Source organism: Capricornis sumatraensis, chromosome 11 (assembly GCF_032405125.1).
Source record: "Capricornis sumatraensis isolate serow.1 chromosome 11, serow.2, whole genome shotgun sequence".
Taxonomy (NCBI): domain Eukaryota; kingdom Metazoa; phylum Chordata; class Mammalia; order Artiodactyla; family Bovidae; genus Capricornis; species Capricornis sumatraensis.
Genome location: NC_091079.1, coordinates 91185001 through 91202981, shown reverse-complemented (window position 1 = coordinate 91202981; position 17981 = coordinate 91185001). Strand labels below are relative to the sequence as shown.

The 17981-nt window shown below is 40.1% G+C and overlaps 1 protein-coding gene across 1 annotated transcript in view; it reads right to left on the bottom strand.

Moving 5' to 3' along the window:
* RUNX1T1 (RUNX1 partner transcriptional co-repressor 1) overlaps positions 1-17981 on the bottom strand; it is a 149923-nt gene that overhangs the window by 33804 nt on the left and 98138 nt on the right. Inside the window, 2 exon segments of the mRNA XM_068983723.1 lie at positions 871-1118; positions 12857-13038. Coding sequence (XP_068839824.1) covers positions 871-1118; positions 12857-13038 — 430 coding nt within the window.

The following is a 17981-nucleotide window of genomic DNA, read 5'->3' as shown; positions in this document are numbered from 1 at the left end:
TCCATTTATCACTAGCTTGACTTGCCAACGATACACAGTTAAAGAAGTCCCAGGAACAAGAGCGGTGTTCCGATGCGATCACCTCAAACACTGATTGTGCATCAAAGCTTACCTATTTGTCTTCCTTCTCATTTTTCATGGCAAGCACCGGTTCTTTAGAAGACCATGTCTCCTAAATGCTTCACTTCCAACAGTTTTATGCAAAAAAAGAATGGACACTGGCAAACAGGACACATATTTACCCAAACTCATTCCTTCTTTGGTATTCTGATCTTTGACCAAATTGTCAACACCAAATTGAATCACTAGCACTTCCATGTTGGAAAAAAAAAGTACTAAATCAGTCCTCAAAGAACATCTGCTGACTTAAGTCATAGACATAATACCATATCATATTTTTCAAATACAGACTATCACAGAGACTGGGAAAACCAAAATGAACTTTGAGACTATCTGAAAATAAAAGATAACAATGAAAGAAACTGATTTGGTAAAAAATAGTTGTGGCAGGCCAACTACATATGAAATCTCTCACACTTAAAAAAAAATGCACTAAACACTTAATTTGTGTTTGTTAACACAGTTGACCTGTCTGGGGTCAGCAGATACACACCCTTCGGAAAATAAATAAATAAATAAATAAATAACCGGCTGTCACAAAGATTGTAAGTAAGAGAAAACACAGCTGTTGAGAGAGATATTAACACCAACGAAGTTTTCTCATAAAGGAGACATTAGACCAGGAAGAAGTATTTTTACCCCATCACAGATTTCAAGCCTGAAGTTTAGCTGAGCAGTAAGGATGCAAGTAAGGATGCAAGTCTTGGAGCACACCATCTCCTAAGAATTGAAGAGATCCTTCAGTCTTACCCATAGGTCTGTTTCTGTCCCTGAGGTCCCTGTGGCTGGGGTGTCGATAGGAGTCCCTGTAGTGGTGGGCAATGGCCATATCATCCAAACGGTAATGCTGCGGTGGAGGGGTGGGGTGAGGCAGGCCATTCGGCTGGTAGGATAAGCCGTTATTTGGACTGTACCGCTGGCCTGGGCTAATAGTGCACGGCCGCTTGCTTGGATGTTCTGAGTGCAAAGGCTCTCTGTCAAAGCCATTTTCTTTGGTTCTGAGGGAGGAAGAAAAAGAGGTGTTTTTTTTTTTTTTTTCCTTCTTTTCATAATGGACTCAGAAAACAGCACAGTTCAGATACTTGGAACCTGTAATATAAACAGAATATTCTTTTCGCTGGCCAGAAATTTTCTAAACTCAGCTGCCTAGACCTGTGAGGATTCACTGAAACCCAGGCGGAGGCCTCAATGATCCCACGGCTGCACAAAGGAGAAAAGGTTCCACTTTTCATCAAATCCGTAAACATCTTTCAGTTGAGGCGTGTATGGTTTGGTCACAAATAAGAGGAAGCCTGCTCTCTCCTCCGTAGATAACACTTTCCTTCAAAAGTGAACACTTGATTTCTAACAAATTACCCTCGGATCAACTGTATCTGGCAATTCAGCAAGGTACAACAGCATCACTCTTCAGTTCTCTGGGTACATCTATTGCACTGATCCAACCTGGCATCTGACTTCTATGAGCTGTGTGGTTCAACACAGTACCCACACGTGGCTGCTTAAATTACAAGTGAATTAACACTAAATAAAGTTTAAAATTCAGTTCTCAGGTATCAACAGCCACACTGCACGTGTTTAGTTGCTGCCTACCGCTAGTGACTATTGTATTGTACAACACAGATACAGATCATTTCCATGATCTCAGAAAATTCTATTCAAAAGCACTGATCAAACTGAATTAACGCAAATGAAACAATGTAATGTCTCAGACTGGTATTTCCTTGGGCCAGCAAGATAATCAGCAGTCATACAGAGCCAAAGTTGAGGAAACACACGTGCAGACGCAGCAGGGGCCTGTCTGAGGCCATCAGATCTTAGACCAGGGCAGGCACACCCTGTCTGCCTTTCATCATGTGATACACAAAACTCTGGACATGTCTTTCAGAAGGAACACCGTCTGTAAATGAGACCTGATAATTGCTCTAACATTCTTAAACAGAAAGTAGGGTCAAAGAAATATTTTCTGGCTGAATGTGTCTCTAGCAGATTGACTCAATATATTCAGTAAGATAGGAACGTGTCACAGGCAGTTTGACTGGAGGCACAGCTCCCAAACTAATTTTTACCTAGCAGCTGGCTCTCCTCACAAGACCATCAGTCTATTCTTAACCAGTGGCAGTATCTCTTTTTCCTGGGAAATGTCCCCCTAAGAATTTGACCAAGTCACAGAAGCAGCAGATTTCTGCAAGCTTTTTTTTAACCATTGGACTGCCAGGGAATTTCCATCTTCATCCCTTTTTTGATTGTAGGTGGGTTAGACTTAAAGACTTTAAGAGACTTTTCCCACTTTCCTAGTGCCCAGGGATAGCCTTTGATTAAACTGGAGGGATCTGAGTGGAAATTGACTGGACAACTGAGATCATTGGGGGCAAGAGGCATCTATGATGAACCATCCTTTATGCCCCGTTAGGCATACACCACCAGCACACACTAGGTTAAGAACGAAGGTGCAGGCACATTAAGAACTGGCGGAAACTGCAGACTTCAATGGGAAATGAATACATGCCCAACCCGTGCTGGAGGAAGATGCTCTGCAACCAGGAGACTGTCCAACGTTGGAAATGCCAGCAGGGCACGGTTCTCACGGGAGTATCCAACAGAAGTCTCAATGCTGCTCCTGTCAAAGGGTCGACCCTCAAATATCCTGACTCTATACATACTGATCACTGACCAGACTAAAGGGTCTCAAACATTATCTAAACGTATTGCTTAAAATAATTTTTAAAAGTGAACAGAAGATTTCTAGATGTATCTTCTAAGAGGATAATTATGTGATTCTCATCTGTATTTCCATATCCTACACATTTCTGAATAATATATTTCAACAGGCAATGCATAAGTATTTCCAGCATAAATCAGAAAATACTGAAGACTATTAGTAGCTATGAACATAATGTCAACACAGCACCTACCTTACTGGCAGTGTGGTGTAGTGGAAAGAGCACTGGACTGGGAGTCAAGAGACCTGAGATTTAGTCCTGGCTCTTCCACGACTAGCTGTGTGACCTTGGGCAAGCCACTTAACCTCTCTGGACCTCAGTTTGCTCATCTGTAAAATGAAAGGGTTGGACTAGATCAGTGGTTTTCAAACTGTGTCACCTGAAATGCCTAGGGATTCTGCTGGCAATAAAGAGCTTTTACCCCAACAATTAAGATTTAAAGGACCAGAGGAACCCACTTATCATTTTAATCTATTTTTAAATCTATTTTTTTAAGGAAAAAGTCAGCTGCTGAAAGCAAGTTTGAAAACCACTGGACTAGGATGATTTCTGAGGTCCTTTCTAGTTTGAAAACTCTGCAATTCAATTATTCTATATTTATTTCTAAATGCCATTTGCACAACACAAGAAATATAGCCAATACTGTATAATAACTATGTAAGTGGAGTATAGCCTTTAAAAATTATAAATTGCTATGTTGTATACCTGAAACTTTATAAGTTTTCACATCAACTATACCTCTATCTTGGAGAAGGCAGTAGCAACCCACTGCAGTACTCTTGCCTGGAAAATCCCATGGACAGAGGAGCCTGGTAGGCTGCAGTCCATGGGGTCGCTAGGAGTCAGACACGACTGAAGGACTTTACTTTCACTTTTCGCTTTCATGCATTGGAGAAGAAAATGGCAACCCACTCCAGCGTTCTTGCCTGGAGAATCCCAGGGACAGGGGAGCCTGGTGGGCTGCCATCTATGCGGTCACACAGAGTCGGACATAACTAAAGGGACTTAGCAATACCTCTATTTAAATAAGTGAATAATTTTTTAGAATGTCATGGTTTTGTAGATCAAAACACACAAAGTTGATGGTGTACTAGCCAAATTATGGCTCAGTCAACCATTTGAACCAACAGAGAACTTCTTTGTGCTTTGAACAGTATATTATTTATAGCTGATTTTTTATGCAGAAATAGAAAATATTCTCTAAATATCTTTTAGCAGCCTAAATATATAAACATAAAATCATTTCTAAATACCCAATTGTGTCAAAACCAATTCAGCTCACTGGTTTTGTGTCTCCTTGTTCAAAGATAATAAAAACATACATCACTGGAAGAAATCGTACTAGTTTCAAAGTAGCTGGATATGTTACTTAACTTTGCCGGCAGGTCAGCCTTCTGATCAGTGCTATTACTTCAGCGAGCCCGCACTGAAGCTTCTTTTCCCTCCAAAAACAAGGACAGTAAGGTCCTAAGAAGCAGAGCTAGCTCCTGGGTCTGTCCTGTCATTTCTGTCATACCTCTGCAGGGACAGTCGCTATTCTGGGTCTCATAACTCTTGTAACAATTCAAACAATAAAGCTCATCGCTTCACAAAGGGAGGGTAATATTTTAGCAGAAAAGCATTCAAACATTCAAACAGCCCATAGAAACAAAGGTATGAAAAGCCTCCCTGGTACTTCCTCCAATCACTCATGGCTACTTATAAAGCCAACCCTACTTAAAGAATGTTATGTCCATATAAGCTAACCAAAACAACTTAATTGCTATTTGTTTGTCTGCTTCTTAGAAATGCTTACAACTACCAATATGTCATTGCTTGGGGGCAAATTCTAAATTTGTATGTTTATTTGTTACCTTCTCAAAATGTGTTAGGCAAAACTAACAAATATCCATTGTCCCATACCAACATACTCTCTAAACGACCCCAATTCTAGTAGGAAGTCTGTCACATCTCATGGGTTTCTGGAAGGCAGTTTTTTTGGTTTGCTTTTATTTTCTACCTCCTTTTCACAAGAAAGTTTTCTGAATATAACCTACTTCAACATTTAGATTCCAATCACTTTTCTCTCAGGGTCTGTGGTTGTCAGAGGACTCTTCAGGACTCAGCTGTGTGACCTTGAGATAACTTGGGAAAGTTAACTTTCTGGCTTGAGTTTCTTGCCCAGTAAAATGAAACTAATAGGAAATAAAACATGTTTAAAAAAAACAAAAAAACACTTAAGAGACAACTTAATTGACACCTTATCCCACTTCACGCTGTTTTCTCAGCTCCTCGCCAGAGAGGCTGTAAACTGATTTATTTGAGAAAAAAAAGCTTTTTAAAAAACTTTCCTCTATATAAAATACTTTAAATGTCATAATTGGCTAGTATGCACTAATGATCCCTTAGTAACATGGAAATGAGGAAGAATGAAGAAAATATATTATTAAGATCATGGCAATAATCAGAATAAGAGGACCAAGCAATCCCCTGTATGACAGGAACACAAGTTTTTTTTTGAGATTAAAATGTTTTTTAAATGGGGAAAACAGCACTATAAAGATTATTCTAGGGAAAGGCAAATTGGTACAGCGTAATAAAGCTAAGAATGGCAAGGAAGAAACTTAAAAAGTCAGTCCTGTTACAAATAAACACCTGCCTTAGGTACTGACTTCTCCCTTTGACCACAGGTATTTCAAATGGCACATGTCTAAACCAACCTTGTCTTTCTCTGATACTTCCAACACCAGTCAATTATGCCACCTTCTACTTAGCCACCAAAATAGAAACTAGAAGTCACTCTATAACTCTGCAGAGTTATATTCTCTAACCTTCTGCTCCAAATCAAGTCCTGCTGCTAGTCTCTTCTCTGGCACAGGTCCTTTTTAAAAAAAAAAAACAAAAAACTTTACTTTCGTATTTTAGAAAGTAGTCTATGCCTAAATCTCAGGAGGTGACAGTTCTGTTGAAGAAAAGCTCAAAGACATAAATGACTTAATCTTAAACAAATGTCCCTTTCCTTTTCTAATAAATACAGTTTCTTAAGGTTTCCACAGAAGGACTAGACAGTAGAATTAAAGGGCAGGGGGAGAAGAGTCATTTATGGCATCGTATTTTCAAAACCCAACTCAGTAAACAGTCTCTTCAGGAAATAGGTGAGTTCAGATAAGAATTTTACATAACCACCTTCTAGCGGTGTTGAATAATGCATCTGAAGCAAAATACATTACAGATTCCCCTGCTACCTTAAAAAGAAAATCAGACCTGATTCTTCAGGACAACCTGTGGGGATTTCTGTGTTTGTAGAAATATCACCCTGCAGGAAGTGGGATGTTTAGATGGTGAAAAGCAGCGCCGAGTGACACAGGACCATCACTACTGAGCCACACAGAAAGAAGTGCCTTCCAGCTCGCTACTGCTAAACTACCACCCGGGAGATTACTTCCTGAGACGAGGGCTGACAGCTTCTGGAGTAAGTAAGATGGATGCAGGTGGAAGCTGGCCAGTCTGGATAAAATCACCATAACTGGAACTTTAAGGATTACAATATACAGGTTCCCAGAGCTTTCTCTCCCCGAAGGAGAAGGTGGAAAGCTTTGGACACAAGTCCCTGGAGCTCTCCATCTGCTGGCCAACCTGCCTGGGAGTGGCTGTCCCCTCATCTTTGCTCATTTCTGGCCACTGTTGAAGTAGTCAGCTGCTACTGCTCCCGCTATCTGGAACTATGTTTTCTTATTCTAATCTGTCATCTATACATCCCAATTGGAGGCCTCTAGTTTTTTGTTAGTGAATCAATCGCGGCACTTTGTTCCTGAGTTGTTTTCACGGATGTGGGTGTTTCAGGGATGCATCTTTTAAAATGACAGAAAGTAAACAAGAAAGCAAAAAAGACTCTTGGGGGAAAGACCATTTGCTACACTACTAAAAATGACTGTATTCAGTTTAATTTTGATTATTTGTTGAACTAGTGTTTTATTGTTGCTTTTTGTGGTGTTTTGCTTTGTTTATTTTTATACAGCCGGCATGTATGACATGCATTATCTGGAGCTTAACTGGACATACCAAAATAAGCAAGACATGATTCCCAACACGGATTATGGTTTAGCAGTAGACTTAAATTCCTTTTCAAAGTGTGCTAGCAAGAAAGTCTTTGCCATGTGTGAGCATGCTAAGTCACTTCAGTCGTGTCTGACTCTTCGCAACTCTATGGACTATAGTTCCCCAGGCTCCTCTGTGCATGGGATTCTCCAGGCAGGAATATTGGAGTGGGTTGCCATTCCCTTCTCCAGGGACTCTCTCTGACCCAGGGATGGAACCTGGGTCTCCTGTTCTGCAGATGGATTCTGTACCATCTGAACCACCAGGGAAGCCAAACTTCTACCATAAACACAGTTTAATAAGAGATACGAGGCTTCAATTCTGTTACATAGGACCTGAACTTGGCAGGTACCATTAAAAAGAGTACAAAAATGGTATGGGAGATCAGAAGCAGACAAAGCCACTCCAGAAGGTACATTTGAAAGAGCAGGGGCTATGCAGTTGCTTTCAAATTTTGGCTTTGCTATTTGCAGGCCCTATGAACTCACGAGGCTTAATCTCTACATGTGTCACAAGACGGCTATTTCAGAGCTACTGAGAGGACTGTATGAGAGAATCTACATAAAGAGTCTAACACGTACTTGGCATTCAACAGCTTAAAGCGCTTGCTTTTCAAGCTGAGGTGTTCAGAGGCTATGGTATTACAAACATAGTTATAAGAGCATGGGGAACCAAAGTTAGAGAACCTAGGAGCGAGAATCCCATCCATGCCTCTTACAAGCCATGCGAGCTCAGCTATATTATCCGGTCAGGCTGAATCTATGCAAAGTCAACACTGGGGCCAGAACCGGGAGACCAAAATGTTCTAGACAACTATGTAATCTTCCTCATCATGTAAACACTATTTCACTAGGAGCCTCCACAACTGATGTGATTATTATAAAAAAAAAAAAAAGTCATTTCTACAGGAATGATGCCTCTCTTCTTGAAACTGATGAATGCATAAAAAATGCAACACGAAACAAGAATGTGTGATATAAATTCCTTATATTTTTCATAGAAAACTGAACACGCTAGATAATAAATATTCAATTCTTATTTGCAGAGTCAATTCGACAAAAATATTGAAATCTCATTCATTTTGCAGTAAAGGAAAAAATGGACCTAACAGGTTCAGCTGCTGTGCACATTGCTGACAAATCTCATATATTCAACAACACGGTTTCAAAACGACTGCCTTATGACCCTGAAACATTCAGTGTTTTCTAATTTACTCAGTAAGGCAGGAAACCAGGCTGACTGTGGATCATCTATCCTTACAAAGATTTACAAAACCTCAGTACATTCAACTGTTACACTTGCCCACATGAGCAATTATAGAGAAGAAAAAATGAGGGAAAGTAAGGAGAAAAAAAGATATAATTCTTTGTTGAACTTTCCTTATTCACATTCTGCACATTAAAACATATTTTGTGCAACTGGAAGATTTCAGGTATGTATTGATAAATATGCTGATTTCTCCATGAAGAAGTCCTGTAACTTTAAGCAAGTTCTTTGGGTCTCAGTTTCCTCAAGATAAAAGACTGGCCTGGTAAATCCATAAGATCTCTCCTAGCTGACAAATTATACACTTCTAAAACTCAAGAAAATCTAAAAAAAAAAAATAATGTTTAATAATTGGGGGTGGAGGAAATACACATTCATGCAACCATGAGGATTTCAAAATAAAAATCAAGATGTGTTCAACTGAGAGTAACTTAAAGCATAATTACATTAAAATGATAATAAAAAATACATAGATCGATAAAGGGGATTAAGAATTAACGTCAATCACTTGAAAGGGGGAAGAACATAGTGGAGACAGTGTTATCCTTATAAGATCAATGATCACTCGATTTGATTTCTTAAGCCAGAAAGTTTCTGCATCAGAAAAATCACCATAAGAGGTGAGAGCACAACTTTAAAGACAAAATGTTGCAACAGCGAAGCAGTGAGAAAAAGGGATCAAATGATAATTAACACACAAAAAAGTATCTTTTTAAATGCAGTGATTTTTCTCTATTCTGTAGTCTCAAAAAAATGCAGCCTTTGTCTAACTGCTCTTTCCCTCCTCATCCTACTTGAAACTGTGTCCTCAAGACCATTGGTATGCAGTTTTAAAGAGGGCTCTTAAATTTCAGTCTCTGTTTGAAACTGGTCACTTCATTTAACCAGCTCCAAAAACAGTTTGTATGCCCTTCCTCGGGGTTCCCTGGTGGCTCAGTGGTAAAGAACCTGCCTCCCAATGCAGGAGATGTGGGTTTGATCCCTGGGTCGAGAAGATGCCCTGGTGAAGGAAATGGCAACCTGCTCCAGTATTCTTGGCTGGGAAATCCCATGGACAGAGGAGCCTGGCGGGCTACCGTCTGTGGGATGACAAAAGAGTCAGGCATAATTCAGTGACTAAACAACAACATTCCCTTCCTCAGCTTTTTCCATCACTGAATGGCAAGATGAACAAACTTTTATATACGAACAAAGAATGGAAATCAGAACTTTCTATTAGCTTTCCCTGATAATTTAGAAAAAAAAAAATAGCATGATTTTAAAATGAACTGTCTTCTTTCTCATTTGGGTTCTAAGTTATTCTACCACAGACCTACAAATCTAGTATAGTTGTTCAGGGACTCACCCTAGAAGTATTTTTAAGAAGAAGTGGAATAAATTTTACTGTTCTGTACAGAAAAAACAGAAAGATTTCAGAGACTTCCCCAGAGTATTCATTTCTCTGTAAATAACAGGAATGCTTTAAAAAAAGAAAAAATATAACCAGTGACAATTATATTTAAGGATGAGAAGTTACATTTGCCAAAATCCATCCCTGAAATACGTGAGGACTATTCAGTAGATTAAATCAGCAATCATCACAGAATTTAAACCCCCAAAGTTGTAAACAAAATATAGAGTGCTCTTTTGTTCATGACATGTCATGAACAAATTACCAAAATGTGTTTTCTCCTCAGGTGTCAGTTTTTCCCTCTTTTAGTGACTGATGGTTCCCAGTGTTATTACAGAAACAGATTGATCTTTTTAATGAGCCAGTTTAATAGACTCCAAAATCTCACCGTGGCTGCTCATCCATGTCAGACCATATGCACCAACAAAACATTCAGTAAAACAAAAAAAGCTCTGCTGTCAGACAGCTCCATACTCTATAAAATTTCATATAGTGATCTGGATATACAGATAAATAACCGGAGAAGAGAAAAATGCATGTGCAAACAAGATGCAGAAAATATATGCAAAGAAATACTGTAGAGGCCCATATTTTCTTGGCTCTGATGAAATTCCCACAAGATACAAATGTATTTACACAACATATTCTCATTACCCTTCCTCCTAACTCTAAGGAAATCCATTTGCCATCTTTCCATTATAGCACACACATTAGGGTTCCACCTCAAAAAGAATGTTCCAGCCAAAGAGCAACTGTGTGAATTCTGACTCCAGCAACTGTCTATGAATAACCAGAAGGGAACAAGACTAAAGGGCTTTTAAGAAAGTTCTATCTGACTGAACACAAACAGGCATGCATACACAGGTGCACATCTTTGCAACAAAAATGCCGATTTTCTGTGGAATTCATACAAAAGTTTCTACATCGATGTTAGCACCTTGGGAAGCTTACCTCAATACTGTTCAAGAAACGTCTAAAGTTACAGGATATTCACATATGAAACACTAGGACAGAAACAGTGGACAGAGGGCTGAAAATACAGAGAAGCAGATAAAACAAGTTTTTATTCTGCCTGTTACAGTTACTTAGCATTTAAAGTTTCTAGAATAGATTGTGTCCGTGTCTAATGTTGGCTATAGGATTACCTCCACATTTATCACAGTCATCTAAACCTTTCTCTGTTATCCCTTCCTCCACCCAAATAAACGTCCTCCTTCCCAATTTTCCTTCTAGTCTCTCCCTAACTTCCCTTACTGCACTGTCCTGGGAAAATGGAGCTAAAGCATCTCAGTACCAGCACACAGGGCTGATTCCCTTCAGCGTAAAAGGTTAGGATCAGACAGGAATACAAATGTGAATCATCTATCCTTGGGCTGCCTCCTGGTTTTCAGCATCACGTGGACATGTCACTCAGACACCTGGATTAAGCACTGCCTTTGAAGCTAAAGTACCAAATGCTTAAATATGACTATGAAAATATAGCTTGCAAAAATAAGAAAGTAGCACTGTTGGTAGGTCACGGAAGGAGGTTGGGTTTATAGGATGTCAGAAGTAAACTAACATTTAACCCTTTGATTTAGGATTTTAAACTGTTAAGAGGTCCCATGTCATGAGGAGAAAAATTCCAGAGATTGTAGCATAAAAACTGCTTAACAGAGGATTATGTAATAACTATATGTAAACTGGCTGGCTTTTAATAACATTCTGATTTGCAAAGCAGCTAATACATTTAAGGGTAGCTAAGTCGGTCACAGATAGAAGGAGCGTAAGCTCCTATGAATCTGAGCCAGAGTGTTAACCTTTCAAAGGCAGGTCTACTCTTGCCTGATAAAACGCAGAAAGAGTGAATGGATAAAAAGAGGAATCAAAGCATGTGACAAATACGTTTCTGAATACAGTTTCATTTTAAGATTCTCCATATTTTACAAATGCAAGATGCTAATAAGACTTCATATTTCTGTATTAGAAAATATTTATAAATGAAGCTGAGATATTCAGGAAACTCATTTTAATAAGGTACATTGGAAGTTTCATGTATATGCCTCATTCAACAACTAATTTGTAAGGTTTCATGGAGAAGGGCTTTATTTTACATTTCCTAGAATTCTCAGTTATGAGAACAGAGTATCTGGTAGAATGAATATTGACTGGTAGATAAAATTTATCAGAAAAAAATGCCACCTATTAGTTCTATTACTTAACTCTTAGATTCATTCAGTTCAACTAGCTTCACTGAAGTTTTCTCTTAGTTCATACAAAATCCAAATTAAACAGCTACTGCACTGTGTTTTGGCCAGATTTCAAAACCATCATGTTCTGAGAAAACTTTGAATAATAAATTATTGGAACAATAAAATATGCATTTTGGATGAATAATATAGTAAATGAGAAGTTTAATATAGGCATACCTTGGAGACGCTATATATTCAATTGCAGATCACCATGATAAAGCAACTAAAGCCAGTCACATAAAAAATTTTTTTTCCTTCCTAGTGCTCATAAAAGTTCTGTTTACACTATACTATAGTCTCTTAAGCGTACAGTAGCACTATGTGTAAAAAGAGTGTATACCTTAATTAAAAAACAATTTATTTCTGAAAAACACCAATGGTTAACATTAAAGATGACCGACCACAGATAACCATAGCAAATATAATAATGAAAAAGTTTGAAATATTGCGAGAATTATCGAAACGTAACACAGAGACACCAACCAAATAAGCAAATGCTTTTATAAAAATGGTGACAAGAGATGAGTTCCATGCAGGGTTGCCACAAACCTTCAGTTTAAGAGGGAAGGGAAGAAGGGAGAGAGGGGAGAAGGAAGGGCAGGGCGGGGGGAAGGCTGGAAGGAAGGAAGGAAAGTAGTGTCTGTGAAGTGCAATAAAGCACAATAAAATGTGGGATGCCTGTACTGACTGTGTGTCTAATAAACATCAGCGGCACTTGGCACGTTTGAGTGTCATTCATCTTTACCTTTTACTTTAACATTTCAAGCAACAGTGGTGATGATTTGTGATGCACAGAAAAATCAAGTCACTAGATTGTATATCTGCAACTATCATAGTGCTGCAGATCAATTAAACAACAACAAAAAAAATTACAAGTAACAAAGCTTAACCTGCACAGGCCAGAGACGCATCATTCTGCAACACCCCGGGCCAGAGCAAGATTCCCTGCGGCCCCTCTAGTTTATTATTTTGCAAGAAGTGTCAGCCAGCAGTTGAAACACTACGTGAAACGGGGTCTCATGCGGCCGGTCTGGGGTCCTCCCTGCTCTCACCTGTCTGGAGTTCGCCTCTTCCCGTTTTCGTTCACATCGAGAAGCAGCTCTGAGGAGTCAACAGGTGAGGTGGTGCTGGCATCCAGAAGCAGCTGTTCATGCTGGGCGAGGTACTGGGCAGGGTTCTGTTTGGCCAATCTCGCGCAGTGGAGGAGCTCACGCTGCAGAAGGGGCAAGTTGGCCTGTAAGGGCAGAACAGGAATGAGAGGGTGCCCAGAGGCTCCTTCTAACCAGGAGACCCACTCCACTTTGCAAACACTAGCAGACCGGACCACACAACTCAACTAAAGGAAATGTCGCCAAATGCGTGCAGTTCCCAGGCACGACTTCCAGCACTGGCTACAGCATGAGCTTCCCTCTGGGCCTGGAGTGGACAAGATGCCTGAGGCAGGACTCACCCCTCCTACCTTCAAGCCCATTAATAACACTGGGAGTGGCTCCTCTTTAGGATTCCTTTCTAAACTTTGAGCTTCCCTGGTGGCTCAGACTGTAAAGCCTCTGCTTGCAATGTGGGAGACCGGGGTTTGATCCCTGGGTCAGGAAGATCCCCTGGAGAAGGAAATGGCAATCCACTCCAGCATTCTTGCCTGGAAAATCCCATGGACGGAGGAGCCTGATAGGCTAGTCCATGGGGTCTCAAATGGGGTCTCAAAGAGTCGGACACAACTGAGCAACTTCACTTTCACTTTCATAAACTTAGCAGGGCAGGAGGTGGGAGGGAACTTCAAGAGGCGGGGGACATATATATACCTACGGCTGATTCATGTTGATGTATGGCAGAAACCAGCACAATATTGTAAAGCAATTACCACTCAACTAAAAATAAATAAACTAAAAAAGAAAGATTACATAAAAGCAAAAACAAAAGATGCCTTCATATTTAAACATTGTAAGCTCTACAGGATACCAGATTCCAGCTCCACCTATAAGCAACTGTTGTTTCCCACTGGGAAGATAGATGGTCAGTACCAAAATCAGACTCATTATATTCTTTGCAGCTGAAGATGGAGAAGCTCTATAAAATCAGCAAAAACAAGACCAGAGGCTGGCTGTGGCTCAGATGATGATCTCCTTACTGCAAAATCAGATTTAAATTGAAGAAAGTAGGGAAAATCACTAGACCATTCAGGTATGACCTAAATCAAAGCCCTTACAATTATACAGTGGAAGTGACAAATAGATTCACATTAGACCTGATAGACAGAGTGCCTGAAGAACTATGGAGGGAGGTTCATGACACTGTATAGGAGTCAGTGATCAAAACCATCCCCAAGAAAAAAAAATCCAAAAAGTCAAAATGGCTGTCTGAGGAGGCCTTACAAATAGTTGAGAAAAGAAGAGAAACGAAAGGCAAAGGAAAAAAGGAAAGATATATCCATCTGAAAGCAGAGTTCCAAAGAATAGCAAGGAGAGATAAAAAAGTCATTTTAAGTTATCAATGCAAAGAAATAGAGGCAAACAATAGAATGGGAAAGACTAGAGATCTCTTCAGGAAAATTGGAGATACGAAGAGAACATTTCATGCAAAGTAGGGCACAATAAAAGACAGAAACGATATGGACCTAAAAGCAGCAGAAGATATTAAGAAGAGGTGGCAAGAAAACACAGAAGAGCTATGCAAAAAAGATCTTAATAACCCAGATAACCATGATGGTGTGATCACTCACTGAGAGCCAGACACCCTAGGGTGCAATGTCAAGTGGACCTTAGAAAGCATCACTACGAACATAGCTAGAGGAGGTGATCGAATTCCAGCTGAGCTATTTCAAATCCTAAAAGATGATGCTATTAAAGTGCTGCACTCAGTATGCCAGAAAATGTGGAAAACTCAGCAGTGGTCACAAGACAGGAAAAGGTCAGTTATTATTCCAATCCCAAAGAAAGGCAATATCAAAGAATGTTCGAACTACCGCACAATTGCACTCATCTCACATGCTAGCAAAGTAATGCTCAAAATTCTCCAAGCCAAGCTTCAACAGTACATGAAACTGAGAATTTTCAGATGGTCATGTGGACTTAGAAAAGGAAGAGGAACCAGAGATTAAATTGCCAACATCCTTGGATCATAGCAAAAGCAAGTGAGTTCCAGAAAAACATCTACTTCTGCTTCACTGACTTGGCTAAAACCTTTGACTGTGCAGATCACAACAAACTGTGGAAAATTCTTAAAGTGATGGGAATACCAGACCTTCCTCTTGAGAAATCTGTATGCAGGTCAGGAAGCAACAGTTAGAGCTGGACATGGAACAACAGATTGGTTCCAAATTGGGAAAGGAATACGTCAAGGCTGCATACTGTCACCCCGCTTATTTAACTTATATGCAGAGTACATTATGTGAAATGCCAGGCTGGGTGAAGCACAAGCTGGAATCAAGATTGCAAGGAGAAATATCAATAACCTCCGATATGCAGATGACACCACCCTTATGGCAGAAAGTGAAGAGGAACTAAAGAGCCTCTTGATGAAAGTAGAAGAGGAGAGTGGAAAAGCTGGCTTAAAACTCAACATTCAAAAAACAAAGTTCATGGCAGCCAATCCTATCACTTCATGGCAAATAGATGGGGAAACAATGGAAACAGTGACAGACTTTATCTTCTTGGTCTCCAAAGTCATTGCAGATGGTGACTACAGCCATGAAATTAAAAGACGTTTACTCCTTGGAAGAAAAGCTATGACAAACCTAGACAGTGTATAAAAAAGCAGAGACATTACTTTGCTGACACAGGTCTCTATAGTCAAAGCTATGATTTTTCCAGTAGTCATGTATGGATGTGAGAGTTGGATCATAAAGAAAACTGAGCCCTGGAGAATTGATCTTTTGAACTGTGGTGTTGGAGAAGACTCTTCCTGAGAGTCCCTTGGATTGCAAGGATATCCAACCAGTCAATCCTAAAGAAAATCTGTCCTGAATATTCATTGGAAGGACTGTTGCTGAGGCTGAAGCTCCAATACTTTGGCCACCTGATGTGAATAAGTGACTCACTGGAAAAGGTCCTGATGCTGAGAAAGATTGAAGGTGGGAGGAGATGGGGATGACAGAGGATGAGATGGTTGGATGGCCATCAGCAACTTGATGGATTTGAGCAAGCTCCGGGAGTTGGTGATGGACAGGGAAGACTGGTGTGCTGCAGTCCTTGGGGTCGCAAAGAGTCAGACACAATTGGGCGACTGAACTGAACTGAGGAAGACAGAGGATACATGAAATATACACATAGTTCTATTAACCTTAAAATAGGCTTCCTGATACTTTCAGTTTGGGATCTAGCTACTTATCCAAGTGAAAAAGGCTAATCTATGAAATATCTTTGATCAACTACTAATTTCAAATGAAAAAATAGGGAGATGAACAAAGAAATTATTTTTAATAATTATTAGATTCGCGCATTTCAGTATTGGTCTGAGTCTGCTCAGATATCCTGCTTAAGATTCATGAACAAAGCAGCATATATTTCTAGTTTACAAAGGTAATCTGCTTTCTTTGTATCAGATCTATTCCAAAGAATGTATATATTTAACAGAAGAAATCTTGTGTACCCATCACTGAATCCTCACCAAGCCCAGCACTTGGAAAAAGACTGAGGACGCACTTGTTGACAGATGACTCTGGCAATCTCAAATGGAGTAAGAGGAAAGAAGACGATTTCACACACAGACAAGCATTAAAACAAAAACCTCAGACTCTGACTCTGAAAACCAAACTTACTCTGACATTATAAATCCAGAGTGCTGTTGCTTTCTCTTCTATGTGTCTTTTAATTTTTCACTTTTTTTTTGTTTGGAAGGGAGGGGAATAGAATGTATAATATGGAAGTATGAATAGCATTCATTCTCAATAACACAATTTTTCAAAGTCAAAGGAAGACCAATAACATAAGTAACTTTGTAACTCAGGGTTTGGGACTTCCACGGTGGCTCAATGGTAAAGAATTTGCCCACAATGTGGGAGACCTGGGTTCAATCCCTGGGTTGGGAAGATCCCCTGGAAAAGGAATGGCAACCCACTTCAGTATTCTTTCCTGGGAGAGGAGCCTGGTGAGCTGCAGTCCATGGGGTCACAAGAGTCAGACACGACTTAGCAACTAAACCACCACCACCACAGGGTTGTATCTGTAGAAGCTAAGTGCCATGTACACTAATTAAGCCATCGGATAGAAATGCCTTTCTGAACAGAGGAGGTCCCAGCTGTCTCAATCTTTGGGTCCAAGTGTCTTAAAAAGAGAGGAAAAATAAATAAATAAAAGCCAAGCCCCCTGGGACGTTAGGCATATGCACTAGGGCAGGGCTTTCTGAGAGTATTAATCCAGGAGTCACCTCCTAATGAAACCAAAGCACACTTCTGCACAGTGTTTAACACCAGGGTATTTACTAAAGACAAGCATGTATCATACACTAACAATGGAAATGACTTCTTACATGAGAACAATGCTAAGAACCAACCCTTTGCAGTTAGCCTAGAGCACCACGTGTGTAGCATATTCTCAAATATTTTTTAAACCCTCTTTTACCCTCCTTGGGGCTTTTCTGATAGCTCAGTTGGTAAAGAATCTGCCTGCAATGTAGGAGACCCTGGTTTGATTCCTGGGTTGGGATGATCCGCTGGAGAAGGGATAGGCTACCCACTCCAGTTTTCTTGGGTTTCCCTGGTGGCTCAGACAGTAAAGAATCCGCCTGCAATGCTGGAGACCTGGGTTTGATCCCTGGGTTGGGAAGATCCCCTGGAGAATGGAAAGGCTTCCCACTCCAGTATTCTGGTCTGGAGAATTCCAAAGACCATATAGTCCATGGGGTCGCAAAGAGTCGGACACAACTTGAGTGACTTTCACTTTCCCCTCCTTAGTGAAGGTAGATTTCAGATTTCCTGTGCTATATAATAAAATGGCAAATCCATTTGAACATTTAAAAAGCTTCTAAGAATCATTCCTAGAGTATAAGATTTAAATTGTCCAAAACACTATACTGTAAACTTCTCTGGCACCATGGTAAAGAATCTGCCTGCCAACGCAGAAGACCCGGGTTCAGTCCCTGGGTCAGGATGATCCCTTGGAGGAGGAAACGGCAATCCACTCCAGAGCTCCTGTCATGGAAACCCCATGGACTGAAGAGCCTGGTGGGCTACGGTCCTTA